Source organism: Pelmatolapia mariae, linkage group LG22 (genome assembly GCF_036321145.2).
Source record: "Pelmatolapia mariae isolate MD_Pm_ZW linkage group LG22, Pm_UMD_F_2, whole genome shotgun sequence".
NCBI lineage: Eukaryota > Metazoa > Chordata > Actinopteri > Cichliformes > Cichlidae > Pelmatolapia > Pelmatolapia mariae.
The window spans coordinates 12,172,666-12,187,682 of NC_086245.2; the positions used below are offsets into that span (position 1 = coordinate 12,172,666).

Below are 15,017 nucleotides of genomic sequence, written 5' to 3' on the forward strand. Positions count from 1 at the left end.
ATCTTTGTACCAAAGTATTCTAGTCAAATGTGAGGCCACCTAAAACTTGGCTGAAAGTGGGTCATAAAACAGTATGATAATCCCAAGCAATGCAGCAAGTTTACAACAGAATAGCTGAAAAACAAAAAAAATAGGGTATTACAATGGCCCAGACATCAGCCTAAACAATTTCTTCAAGTTATCGCTGCTGTATCTCAGTATTCATGTTCCTATAGATGACTGTTCCCCAGTAGCTACTTAGCAGGCACCTTTTGCTCAGTGTGTTTCTCAAATTACCCCTGTGCTTTTAAGTTGATGTTCGTGTATAAGGATTGTTTTATATTATATTATATTTAATCAATATTAACAAAATGAAATGAACACAAAAGAGTTGGAAAGTTAAGAAAATACATCCAAGGAAGGTTAAGCTATTAACCTGACACTCTAAAGTCTACCTGAGCCACCTACTGATTCAATAGCACGGTAGGCTTGAAATGTAGACATCAGTAGGTAAAAAGTTAACAGTCCAGTCATGTAGGTTCACCGAGCAACTAATGGGACAAAATGTACATGTAAGTAAAGGTAAATGACTTATGAGTGTTGGGTATATTAAAAAATTGTCTGTGCAGTTGGATTGGAGACTTGTTCACAGCCATTTAGTAATCAAATTCATTTTCAGTCAGTTAAAAATGATTTAAACAACAGACACATGTATTTGGCCTCTTTATTGTAATAATATGATTCATAGTTAGTTTTGTAAGAGACGCTCTGACTGGGCATCTATTGTATGTGGAAACAACATGAACGTCTGTCCTCTGTGGAAGAGCTTTTGCCTGTTTCAACATAGTTTGCCAGGTGCAGATAAACTGACAGCATGTATTACAATACCTGCTCTGTGTGACTCAGTGTGGGAAACTCTGTGCTAATATATTTCAGTTTTAGTGAGTTTTGATTCACCTAAGTTAGCCGTTTCCCCCCCACTTTCATGCTTTGCGCTACGCTAAGGTACCCATGACACTGGTATCAATCTTCTCATCTCATGAGAAAGAAATGGAAGTGTTTCTCCGTAATGTCGGACTGTTTTTATAGGGAATAGATTGTCATCTCATTGCTGAGGAAAGAAGGAATTAGATGTGTTTCTTCATGAGTCTCTGGTTCCTCTTTTCAGTCAGGCGAGTTAAGCAGTTACATCAGCTCCACGTTACTCAGGGGATGTGTTTCACTCGTAATCCATTAGTAAAATGTGTCAGCAATAAAACATCAGCTAAAAAACTGTTGTTAACTTCCCATGTCAGAAAATCCTGAGTGGAACTCCACCGGCCCGATGCATTCTCGAGCAGTAATAAAACATAAGGGAACCTAATGCGCACATAGCCAGAAGGCAGCCAGGCTATCTTAGGCTTCTGTGCAACTTAATGTTAAGCCCTCACCAACAGAGGAGGCCATCCATAGTTAACCCTACACTGTCAAGTCAAAGCAGCAGTCATAACATGCCCTCACATGTCACTCTAACCTTTTTCACTGCATTGTTTTCTCTGCCGTCAACCCATCACCCACATCTGTCGTTCCCTGCATGAGGACTGCAGCAAGAGGGGGTTGAGGGAAAAGACTTTGATCTACCATGTTTCCTTCACAGCGTTGATCTCAAAGGCTTTAGACAGCGAATGATACACAAAGCAGAGGGAGAAAAACATGCTTCTCATTTGAGATTGTTATGGTTCTTGTGTGATTTATTTCCTGTTAGCGAGGGGCGATTGAGCTATTTGGCTGTAGGTTAATCACTGCTATCAACATCTGCTGTTCTCTGCAAGAAGCTAAATACCACATATTGTTTCATTTTTCCTTCCTGTTCGACATTCTTTTCCCACCAGTCTAAATCTTAATAAATCTTTGTATGATTAAAGATTTCATTAATTCTGGAGATGGGAGAATGGGCAATTAAAACGTGTGAATCAAAGCAGAGAAAAGGGGCGAGGTACAGGGAGCACAATTGACTGAGTCAAAGGGTCAGAGAGGCTAAGTCAGAGAGAAAGAAAGAACAAGGAAACGAGCAAGAGACGGTGATTAAAAAGTGAAAGACGGAGATAGATTTGCCTGTCTTTCACTAGAAACTGAAATAGAGGCCAATCAAATGTGTCGGGGAGACCAAAGTGAGAGATCTGTGGGAGCAAGCAAATCAGAGATGGATGTCATGTGGACACGGAGAGAGACAAAGAATAAGATTAATAAGATTGATTTGCCATTTTTTATATTTTAAGTTATAAACCCCACAATAATACAGAGAAAACCCCAACAATAAAATAACCCCCCAATGAGCAAACACTTGGTGACAGTAGGAAGGGAAAACTCCCTTTTAACAGGAAGGAATCAGACTCTGCTGTGACTGGTTGGAGATAGGAGAGGAAAATAGGGCAAGAGACACACTCAAGACAGAAAGAGATTTAAAATAATGTGGGTAGAGTGTTGTATGAACACATAGTGAGTGAAAAAAGGTGAGTGAAGACAAAATGCTCCCAGCAGCCTAGGCCTTTTGCAGCATAACTAAGGAAAAATTCAAACAATAAGCTTTTTTAACAGGGAAAGTTTTAATCTTAAAACTAGAGAGGGTGTCTGCCTCCCAAATCCAAACTGGGACCTGGTTCCATAGAAGGTTCCTAAAGGCTGAAGGCTCTGCCTCCCATTTTACTTTTAAAACCCTAGGAACGACAGGTAAACCAGTGGTCTGAGATCAAAGTGCTCTATTGGGGTGCTACAGTACTATGAGCTCTGTAAGATAAGCTGGAACCTGATTATTTAAGACCTTGTGAGGAGAAGGATTTTAAATTTGATTCTGGATTTAACAGGCAGCCGATGAAAAGAAGCCAATATGGGAGAGCTATGCTCTCTAGTTTTAGTCCCTATCAGTACTCTTGTTGTAGCATTTTGGATCAACTGGCAGTTGATCCAAAAAGCAGTGTTCCTTATAATTCAGCAACTCATCTTTCTTTTTCATGAACACAAACTGAATGTTTAAGAAGTTGGATACAAGCAGTATAGCACTTAATCAAAGGGGGGGGGGGGGGGGGGGGGGGGGGGGGGAATAAAAGGGAAGTCTTTCAATATTTTTAGGCAAGGTACATGTCTTTGATTCCTGAAAAACCAAGTATATCTTTATTAATATCTAATGGACTCTGAATTGTGCAAATGCTTGCACAATTAAAGCATGACAGTTGTTTACTTTTCATCCAGTATCATCAGCAAGTCGCATTTTCAATTTGCCCTATATTCTGGTTTATGATTAGATACCTGTTGAACTCATATGTGCATTAGAATCTGCTCCTTTGCAGTCAGTAACAATTAACAAAATCATGGTGAACGTAGTAAACATTATACCTCACGACGCCGCTCTCTCCTGGTTGTAGATGCTTTGTTGCCTGCACAAAAACCACCAAAACCCTTTTCCGTCTGCAGATGAAGCAAAGATAAAGGTTGGCAGAGTTAAAAAGCAGGTTAAAGTTCAAAGGGGTAAGAAGAGCAAACTCTCCTCTGATCTCTGACAAGGAGAGAGGTTAAAACATTAGCATTCACTCTGCGCAGCCATATTTTAGCCCCGCATCTCCTCAAAGGCAGGGAGGAATTCATGCAGTCTGCACAGGGGAGATACATGGGGTACCTCCAGCATATATATTTGTAAATACAGTATGTGGGTGTGCATACTAAACTGAGAGCGGTCCTTGTGTATATACCTTGCTGTGTATATGAAGACAAATGATGGAACGACAGAACACACCGTGTACAGTACGGTCTGATTTCCACACTCACAAGCTCTATCCGTGGGATTACTTGAGTCCATTTATCATTCCATATGAGTGTGGCTTGCATGGGTAATTGTAAATTAAGTGGATTACTGTGCAGTGTAGTGCCTGGGGGAATTAGAGAATCTCTGAATGGATGCAAAATCCTTTCGTACTGGAGCCTGCAGGTCCCAGAGCAGCATCAGCACTTTCTGAAGCAATGATATCAGCATGAGCTCCTTTGAATGATACTGATTTAATATCAGCACGGTAGATTTAATGATACTGACACTCATTATGTTTCAGCTCCCTGAAGTGGGGCCAATGTTTCAAGTGATTGGCACATTCAGCCGTAAGTGTGCTTAAGAATAGGTGTTTCACGGGACGAGGGTTAGACCCTTCCATATGCAGGAATACTTTCCTGCTGCTCAGCCAAGGCGGAGGGTTTGTATTTAATAGCAAAGTTGGAAAGTAAGTGAGGGAAAAGTATATGTAAAGTTGTTCTTTCAGGGCTTTGCGTAAGATGAAGCTACAAGATTCATTCTTCTCCTCCTGGCTTCAGTGGCCTTATACCATCCAAATCCCTCAAATCAAAATCCACCTCGAATGAATTGCCGTGGAATACAAATGAGGAAGCAGTGGCAGGGATTTCTCTTTTAATGAGGACAAAAACCTATCACCACATCTAACCTGAAACGCTTCATTTGCCGCTGCCTGCCAGCCTGCGCTTCCCAGAAGAATTCTGGGGTTAAAACTGTAGAGTTTGAGCGCGGTTCGCTCAGGGCCCTGGCAACAAACGATGGCCTCCCTCCCACACCCCCGAACATTTAAACCCAGCTCAGTTTGCCCAAAGCAATCTCGGCTCGGGAGTCGAAAGGTCGCTTTAAATAAATAAAGAATAAGGAGATTACTAGGCATCCCACACACGGAATGAGCAGCACTTTGAAAGGATAGCCAAGGCTACACCATTTAGCATTCAGTAGCCTCGAGCAGTCCATGAGGCTAGCAGTCAGAACAGAAAGTCCAGATTGACTCCCACTCACTTGCCACAGCTTCATCAGTTCTTTAAGCTAAACTTCTGACCTGTTTGTCATTGTGCCGTTTGTTGTTTGTCAGCCATGAGAATATGTGGAATTAATTTATTGCCTCAGGTTGAGCAACGCAGACACTGTTTTGACCAGCATTTCATTATAATATGTTTGCATCTCAGTGTCTCTCAACTTTTACTCACCCAAACTTTGCAACAATATAGCACTTGGGAATTGTAAAGCAGGTGACAAGACAAATGCTTCAATAAGAGCTCTCTGAAAGCTTTTGTGTTATTTTCTGAATCTTCTAAATAAAAGCGGCAGTGTTGGGCTGGAAGAGCACACTCCCAGTGAGACCATGTAGCCAAGATTACACAGTACATCAGTGGAACTCTATTCCCAGGTATTAGGTGGGACTTCACAGGCTTTAAAAGCAAACTCAATAAGATTTGTGACTCATCGTATACATGCACACACAGACAGCCGGCAAAATATAGTCTCCAGTGCATACGCATGCAAGGTGCATGGACCCAAACACACCCCACACACCTGAAATGCAGTCTTTTTGGGGCATAAGAGCCTGTGCGCACCGTCATACACACACATACATGCCCTTTGTCAAGCCCAGCTTGTTACATCATCCTGAGCGGAGTTTATCAGCAACCAATCAGCAGCAGCCCAAAGGCTGTTTTGTCTTCCTTTTGCCTGAAACTCTCTGAACTCACAGATTACCTTTCAGCCATGGGTATTTGTTTACCGCAGCCTGAATTTGCAAGTCTTTATCGTGGCTACTTGCCGTCACTGAGGGGAAGTGTTTTATACACAGTTTATCTGTGCAAGGAGAGTCAGTCCACCGGTAATCCAGGTCTTTGTTTAACTACCTTCTTAGAGTGTTTGCTCAGTCACGGCTTAAAATAAGGGAAATTATTGCTTCTTTTTTTTCATTAGACAACACTATGTAGCATCTTATAATTTTATTCAAATGCCAAATGAGTACCTAGGTCAAGATATTAAATGTAGAGATTGCACAAGCAAAAATTCATCCATTTATTAAATCTACAAATTAAGTATCATATTAGCTATGCAGTAATGCTGCATATGAGACTGAAAGTATTTGCTTGCTGTTAACAGGTAATTTGTTACATTCCATGTTAAAAATGTGTAATATTTTTCTATAGACATGGTTTACAGTCCCATATATTCTTCTCAAATGCTTGGCCATTTACACACTGGGAAGCATTTTCTAGTGATGGTGAACTTATGTAGCATTACTTTAATAATTTTTATTCCATACGTATGCATCCCAAATAGTCCTAATAGCCTTTGAATGCCTCTCTCTTTTCCTGGTAGTAAAAACTAGTCACTTCTACTTCTTAAATTCCCAGCACATGACCACACTGTCATCAGGGCTGTGTTTAAGGGTGGGGGGAAGAAAATCAGCACATGTTTTTCTTTATTTCAGATCTTTTTTTTTTTCTCTTTTTGGCTGATTAAAAAGGAATGTTTTACGTGACAGTGTTGCAGAATCCACCTTTTAGGGCTTCACAGGCGACCAAAGGCTTTCTCACCTTCACAAATCTCCACCCTAATACAGTCCTGTGAAGGAAAGCGAGACAAAAGCGGGACTGTAGCAGGGAATTTTTTCTGTGGTGGGAATATTAGAAGCATACACAAGGAAGGATGAGCGAGCGGAGCAAGGCAAAGCTCACTGGAACGACTCCCAGCCCTCATCACAATCATGCCGAGACCACACAGCCACAAAATGTTCCAAAACAGTTGGAATACATGGGATGAACTGGGGAGGGTATGTGGTGCCTTTGATGGTGAGCGGTTAACACAGCTGCCTCTGCTCAAGCAACTGCGTCTCTCTGTCTCACCTGATTTACGGAAATGTGAAATGATGTGCACACACTGCATTCAAAAGATACAAGCTTTCTTTTGAGAGAGCACGTCTCAAATTACACTAAATTCTCTGGTTAACACAATCCTAGTTTCAAGTGTCATTTAGCAACCAGTGTCATTTAGTCTCATTAGAGTTCCAAGCAATTAAGAGAGAAAAGTCCCCCCAGGCATAAACAAAGGCAAGAGCGGCATTGCAAGTATGGCAACTGTGAGACGCTCTAAGGGTGCAGGAACTGCTGCAAGAAGACACTGTTGGAGTTAAACCTGGGGTGCAAAACAACCACATTTTGCATAAAGGAAAATGTGAAGCATTTTCCTTTATGCAGTTAGCACAGCTTTACTATATGGACTGCTGGACATCAGACTAAGTGGGACAACTTTGAAGACAAGAGCAGCCCTCTGGAACAGCACCCAGGCCTCTTCATCACCAACATATTCTGACGATGAGCACTGGCCAACCTCAGGATCCTGGCCTGTCTCCCAGCCAGCCCTGCTAATTACTCCCCCTCTTCTGAGCTAATTGGCCGATAAAAAATGAGGATGGCCTCTTCACCCAGCCCGAATGTTGTGCCACCAAACGGCAGTAGGGAGGATTATGCGGGCTTATGAGGCATGGTGACACTCAGCGAGAACCACTCCTCCGCTATTAATTTCCCTGTCAAGCGGGTCGCCTCTGCTGTGTCACTTTGGTTTGTTAGCGGATGCGAGAAAACTTTGGCCCGGGGTTGACTTCCGACAACTTCTTCTCATTTAGCGCCCTGGTACAAATGAACAATGAGATCACTCATTTGAGCAGATGTTGAGTCCTGGGTGATATCGGTGTTACAACTTGTTACAGGCAAATTACAAAGGGCTTATCTTACTTGAGTGGATTTTCCTTCTCTTTGCACAGTCAGGACTGCGGGTAGGTGATTTGGGATTTCCATGAAAACCCGTCTAACAATAGACCATGCATCAAGTTAATAGAGCTAATGTTTAAGAAAATAAATGCCTTGGACCGGCTGTCCTGGTGGTCTGGCTGTTGAGACACAACACAATGTGACTGCAGCACATTTTTTGTTTACAGCCATAAATCTCCATATAATTAGGAGGCTATTTGCTGAGCAATTATGATATTAATTTATTCAAACACAGCTATATTTGTGGACTTTGCAGGTAATATTATTAAGTCTGTGAGAAATACAAATACTGAATAACAAGCCGTGCTCAAAGCCAGCAGCCTGTTAACAGCACTGGCAAAGGTCAGTGTTGGAAGTTGATGAGAACCAGGCGAATATTTGCCTGCAGAGTTGCATTCATGTTCTTGGGGTCTTAGCCCCTAATAATAACCCTACACTTTGGAATCCTGTCCAGCATGTGCAGCCAAACTACTATCAAACAGGACGGAGCAGCTGTGCACAGAGTCACGTCTATCTGTGACTGAATGTGGCCACTTCTCCTGGAGCATTTCTCAGAGGTGGATGCACTGACGTAAATATCGATAGTATTGATGTTATCGGTACTGGACCGATATTAGTGCAATAGGATCAGTGTTTTTTTTTTCTATCTTCTAAGGTCACTATGTTGCCACTGAACTGTGCTGAATTAAAGATAATAATAATCATAATCATCATTATTATTATTATTATTGCTGGAAATGTATAAACTATGCATCAAACACTACAAAAAATGTCTGAATCTTTTTGTGCTTACTGTGACGTCTATTTTATTTATATTTAAACAACATAATTTGACCCCAAAAAAGTATCGGTATTAGTATCGGCAATACTGACACCATATTTACTTGGCATCGATTGATAAAAAAAAATGTGCAGTATTGCACAGACTGATCAAGCAAAAACCTGGCTGACTTCTCATTAACTTCTTTTGTCAGCTATTACTAATGAACGTTGACAGTCAATCACAAAAACATCCGTCTCTAAAACGGGAATAGTGTCATAAGAAAGAAGAAGTGAAACTGTATGTAATTTAGCAGGAACTGATTTCAACAATATTTGATTACTGTTGCTTTGTTCAGTTACTGTCTGTAGTTTTCCCTTCAGTCTTTCCCTGTCTACAGCATCTAAGTTGGGCACATTCAGGTTAAAGGATAAACAGGCCACGGAGAATACTGTGGGAGAAATGCAGAAAAAAGACAACTGAATATAACACGCGCGGGTAAAACAGAAAACGTTTGATCCAGCCGCAAACAGCACGAGCATCTCCGCGAGATTTTGACGAGCCGCTCCTCCCGAACGCTATCAGCTTCTTTTAAACTGAGAGTGTTTTGTTCTCTGGCAAAGCTCCAGTTTCCATATAGGCTTACAATTAGATAATTTGCACATGCGGAAGACTCCGGTTATGAATGGGTGCATTCGCTAGTCCCGCCTCTTCCGTTCCCACAGTCTGACCAATCGGCGGCGTCTTTGCGCCGATGGGGCGTCGCGTCGGCTGCCGTCGTGTCGGGATTGGAATGTTAGCGACCAACAATCGGAACAACTGAGCACTCGGTAATTGGACACTAGGATCAAGGAATCCCGTCTTTTTGAACATTTTCTCAGCTATTTAGTCAGTCTGAGGTCACCGTTTGTTACCCGCGTGCCTTCCGGATAACTTCGCCTGCCGTGCGGCTCTTCGCCGACGAGCTTTTTATTGAATATGAGAGCGTATGTGGGGAGGTTGTAATAAATAAGAGAAATGCAGGGATTCGTCAGGTTACAGTTGTGCCGCTGAGCTTCCTTCTGCGCTACGACGAGTCCCCGGTTTTTTTTTCTCCGCTTCTCCTCACACGGGACCATGGAGCAATAAAAGGGGGAAAAGGAGGGGGTGTGTGGGAGAATCGGACGAATTCACCCCGAGGCATTTGGATACGCGCGTGGTGGCCGTACCGACGTGTTTTTACACTGCCCGGTCAGCGTGTTGCCGAGTTTAACATCCAATCCGGGCTGTACCTTTACGTCTGGGAGAGCCTCGGGGACCCCAGCCGCTGTTTATCCGGGAGGACGGAGTTCCCAGGCGGCTGTCTGACAGTTTTCCATTTCAATAGCCCCCCCACCCTCCGTGCAGCCAGGCTGAATGAGGGTGAGAAGAAGTGCAGGAGAAAAGAGTGGCTGCATATGATTGTGTCCGAGAGGGTCCGGAGAGCGCTGATCTTTGTAGGTGCACCAGAGCCCGGCTGCTAGGCGTTGTGCGATATGGTGAAACTCTACAGAAGAGGGAGAAAGGGACAAGACTTCTAAAATCGCCCACATGCACTGGATCAATTGCTGGATTTGGGAACCGAATACGCAGAAGGGGGGTTGGGGATCCTTGGAGGCTGCCGGAGGATGGAGCGGTGTAGTCGGGGTTAGTGAGAGCCTAACTTCGGGCCACTTTACATTTCTTATTCCTGAACAACTCGCCCTTGTTTTCAGGACACATGCAGGCCAAAAAACGTTACCTGATCCTGCTCTCCGCCGGTGCGTGTCTAGTGCTTCTCTTCTACCTCGGAGGGGTTCAACTTCCAGCGGCGAGCAGGAGCCGGCATGACCGCAGCAGAAACGGGCACCGGCCCGAGCAGCCCTGGCCTCACTTCTCGGACCCTTTACATCCTTTCCTGCCCTGGGATCAGACCGACACCGAGGACTACAACCTGCACATATCTCCGAGGCAGAAGAGGGACATCAACACAAGTGTTTACAAAGGCAAAAGGTGTCGCATGGATTCCTGCTTTGACTTTTCTCTGTGTCGAAAGAACGGATTCAAAGTTTATGTTTACCCCCAGCAGAAGGGGGAGAAGATCTCAGAGAGTTACCAGAATATTTTATCGACCATCGAGGGGTCCAGGTTTTACACCTCGGACCCTGGACAGGCATGTTTGTTCGTTCTAAGTTTGGACACTCTGGACCGGGACCAGCTGTCCCCTCAATACGTCCACAACCTGAAGACCAAGGTCCAGAACCTGCCCCTGTGGAACGACGGCAGGAACCACCTTATATTTAACTTGTACTCGGGGACGTGGCCGGACTATACGGAAGATTTGGGCTTCGACATCGGTCAAGCCATGCTGGCCAAAGCCAGCATCAGCACCGAGAACTTCAGGCCCAACTTTGACGTGTCCATCCCCCTTTTCTCCAAGGAGCACCCGCGTACGGGTGGAGAGAGGGGGTACCTCAAGTACAACTCCATCCCGCCTTTCAGAAAATACATGCTGGTGTTCAAGGGGAAGCGCTACCTGACCGGCATCGGCTCGGACACAAGGAATGCCTTATATCACGTTCACAACGCCGAGGACGTGGTGCTGCTCACCACCTGCAAGCACGGCAAAGACTGGCAGAAGCACAAAGACGCACGGTGCGACAAGGACAACGCAGAGTATGACAAGTAAGTTGGAGCAAATAGAGGGGAAAGTGATTATCTGTTGGTTATTCTTTTTAATCTGTGCTTACATTTAAAAAAATGTTATTATTTATTTATTTGCGCTGTCATCACTCCAAACTGCGCAGCAGGAGCGCATCACGCTGTGGCACAGTGTGTATGCGTTTACTCGTGTGTGTGTGTGTGTGTGTGTGTGTGAATACTTCAAATGAACTCATTCAGTGTCCTTCAGAACTGAAAATAGACACTAATCAGCAACATTCACAAGTTTGCTTTCCATTGAATTCATTACCTTTTTAAAACCCGAACCTCTTTGAACCCACCCCTCTAAAACTGCAGGTCATAGTTTATATTTGACTGCTTTACCCCTCCACCCCAGCTCCTTTCTCCCTCTCCTACATGAGGTAAAAGATCTCCAGCCAGGCTGTTAGCTCCCTGGACACCCCTCCCCTCCCTCCCCTCACTTCTTCCCTTCCTATGAAGGAATCCCACCACCACCAATACCTCCCTGCTGAAGCCTTTTAAAAGGATATGCATGGGCATGTTTGATTTGCACCCTGTACTTAGTGCAAATTAAGTGAAAGTTGGACCATGGGAGTTTTGGGCTCTGAAATTAGAGGTAAAAATGACCCAGTCACGACAAAAATACAGCTTCCTACAGTTGAAGGTGCATGCAGTGTAGTTTACATTGGCTGCCGTGCCTAACATGTTTGGTTGAACGCGAGTGTGAATAAATCAGTCAAAATGGGTTAATTACCACTTTCATTTCTGGGAGTTAGTGGCGTGGTTTCCATTTAGCCCCCGGGGACAGTTGATTACCTCTAATTCTGGAGGTATCAGGTTTTGTCGAAGTGGTAATTAATGATTCCCCCTTGGGATCAGCAGCTGTACTCGAGTGTTTGGTATGTTTTAATATAGGGGGCAATGTTTTCTCAGGTTCACATATTTGGATTAAGCGGTGAACTCGACTGCTCAGGTTCACTTGTGTGTGAGTGGCATTGGCTTGATTTGCATTTATCAACCTGTGGATCCTAGCGTTTGCAAAGAATCCAGAGTAAACTCCAGGCGTGTGGTAACAGCACTTGTCAGCATTGCTTCCAGTGAGTGTTTGTGTGTGTGTGTGTTTGTGCGTACCTGGTGTCAGGGTTAAGGGAAAGGACAGATGGGCAGCATATGGGAAGTTAACACAGACGTATTTGCTTTCTGTTAATCAGAAAGATGGAGAAAAAGGAGCTGCTGGGAAAGATGGCACTTGCTTGCTTGAGAGACAAAGTGACTTTCCTTGAACTTGAAGTGAACTCAGTAACCAGTGTGTATGCACTCAGGAACCTCTTACCAGACTTTTTGGTAATGTGAAAAAAACGCTCTAACAAACTTCACAAGCATGCACTTGTCCATCCATTCATCATCCCTTTTTCCTTCTCCTTCCAACATTCCCCTCCTCTCCATCTCCCTGGATGCCTTGGGCTCGGTGTCACCTGGAGAGATATGCCATCCATTATCTGACATTCCAGTCAGCTCTGGACAGCCTACCTCTGCTCCTCTCGTGGCTCTGTTTCCTAAAGGATCGGGCCTCATTCTCGCAAAGGCGGCTTTGCCTCTGGAACATCTCAGCACCGTAATCGGATGATTGATCCAGCTTGATGGCAGTGGTTCAGGGAAACCTGAGTCTTCACTGCCCATTCTTTCTGCCATAGCGCGTTTCACAGTTGAGTTAATTTTGATCAATACTGCTACATCTCAGTCATTTCATTTCCAGCTGCAATGCTGTATTTGATTTTTGTTCCCACTAAAACTCAATAAATCCAATCACATTTTTACACCGCACATTTACAGTGCAGCTAGATTTGGGCTTTCAATCCGTACATCTCTCTGTGGCTTTAGTCTTCTTTGTTTTGTTATCGAAGTTCTCAGGTTTCTAGTTTTCTCTGGTATTTGGCACAAACGGGGTAACGCATAAATTTTGCTCTTGTTGTGATTTAGCAACCTGTTTAAATTTAATCAAACTGATGCCTCCTTCTTAATCAAATTTAAAGCCCTTTGGGTGCCAAGCCAAGCTTTGCAAAAAAACCCTGATGTAGCGCTCCAAGGTAAATGGATCTATATGCAGCTGGCCCTCTGGTGTTTGCCAGTGCTTCATTTCCAGAGGCTGAGGGCGGACAGGCGATGCCATGCGGGGACGCTGCAGTGCAGGAACTCAGGAATGCACACACGTGTCACAGCAGCTGTTAGCAGCTGAAGCAAGACCGCTGCCAAAGCAAACTGTCTGCACAGCGCATGTACCTGGATGTACCTGTGAGCAGTACCTGGATGCTTTTAATGTACAGTGTAATTCAAAGTTTGATCCCAAAGAATAAATCATATGATGGAACACAAACTAACAGACTTTAACTAGATGGAGGCAATCAGTGCAATCAAAGCCAGGATAGTGCTGGTTCTAAGTTAGCCAATCACTCGCTTCTCTTTTCTGTGTGACAGGAAGTTGTAAACAACCAAGTCCTATAAAGTTGGACAAGTGCAGTTCGGCAGTATTTAAAAAAAAAAAAAAAAGTGAATGGTCATACATGTGGTGCGTCAGAATAAACTGGCATATGACCAATCATGGCTTCACTCTGCAAACTAATCTGACATGTTTTGGATTTTAGCGACATTTGAAATCCATTAATCGCACTTAGTTTTAAATGGCTCTTAAATGCACACAGTATTTTGTGCGGACAGTGGTTGCTCCTGCACCTGCAGGAAATCGGTCACCGTTCCACATACCTACATGCATGCATACACGGTGCCACGGTTGGTGTTGCATCCAAATTCATGTTCTTCTTTTCCCCCGACCTTTGACCTTGCCGCCTTCTAGAGGAATGCTCCTCTACAAAGGAATGCAGCAGAAGGGCAAAGTGGAAGCCGGTATATAAGTACCAAAACCGATTCCCACCCACCCACACTCATCACACGCAGACACAAACGCACCACGCTCCACACATTTATTCAATTGATTTTCTTAGCCGAAATAGCTTTCAATTGGAGTCACTCTGGTCCACTTCCATGGCCAGGCGCTGATGAAAGGAGCCATTCACTGCTACATTATCCACTGAGTTTTCAGGGCTGCTGACAATAATCCAGGGAGAGGACAGTGAAAGGCTATTACGGCTCCGCAGTTGAAAAAATTTGATGTTGGGAGGAATTCTGCAGCAGCGCTTTGCTTTGCAGAGGAATACGTCAAACTGGGGATTATTATTATAATTTTTTTTTTTGTTCTTCGTGACTTGGGAGTGCAAAATAAAGTTCCCGATTCTTTTAAATGGTAAGCATGTGTCATGCCCCACGGTTTTTCAGGTGTGAGCTTTTTCCGTTGTGTTATGTGACAAAACAAGGGCTGAAGAATCATTTTAACACACCTCACACTTTTGCATTTGTCTCTGTGCAGTAGCATGCATAGTTTGTGTGTGTGTGTGTGTGTAGGCAAGCAGTGAATCAACCGTGTAAGTACGGTAATTGCTCTCTGTTTCACTATCAAGCAGATTATCCTGCAGAAACCAAAAGTAGAGTCTCATCTAATGTCAGTGGAGTGAATTGCTGAAAGTACATCATTATTATCATTGAGTGTTCCATTAAAGTCTGACTGAGCATGTCCTTTTTTATTTTTTATTTATTTTTTCCTCTTCGTTGAAGCCTTTCTCTGGCTAACTGCAGCGTCATCATCCCCCCATTTAATACTTAACCAGCTTTGTTGACTCGTATTGACTTTGTACTTTAGCTACTTCACCGGCAGCTGCCGCTCAAGGTCACCCAGGGGACTTGAAAACCCCAACGAGAGAGGGAGGGCAGCGACGAGGAGAGGTAGAGGGAAAGATTTACAGAACGAGAATGTCAAGAGGAGCTACGGAAAACGCATCCGTGTTTGCAAATGCCCGTGCTCGAAACGGCGCAAGGAGAAGAAGATGAGCAAGTGGGTGTGATACTGAGTGATAATAATGGCAGCAATGTCGGAATGAAAGAAACG

The 15,017-nt window shown here is 43.9% G+C and overlaps 1 protein-coding gene across 1 annotated transcript in view; it reads left to right on the forward strand.

The window, feature by feature from the left end:
* Positions 1 to 9,156: 9,156 nt before the first annotated feature.
* The window catches only part of ext1b (exostosin glycosyltransferase 1b), a 130,429-nt gene continuing 124,568 nt past the window's right edge, over positions 9,157 to 15,017 (forward strand). Inside the window, exon 1 of the mRNA XM_065470571.1 lies at positions 9,157 to 11,023. Within this exon, the coding sequence (XP_065326643.1) occupies positions 10,080 to 11,023 (944 nt within the window). The 5' untranslated portion in view covers positions 9,157 to 10,079. The remainder of the gene's footprint in view (positions 11,024 to 15,017) is intronic.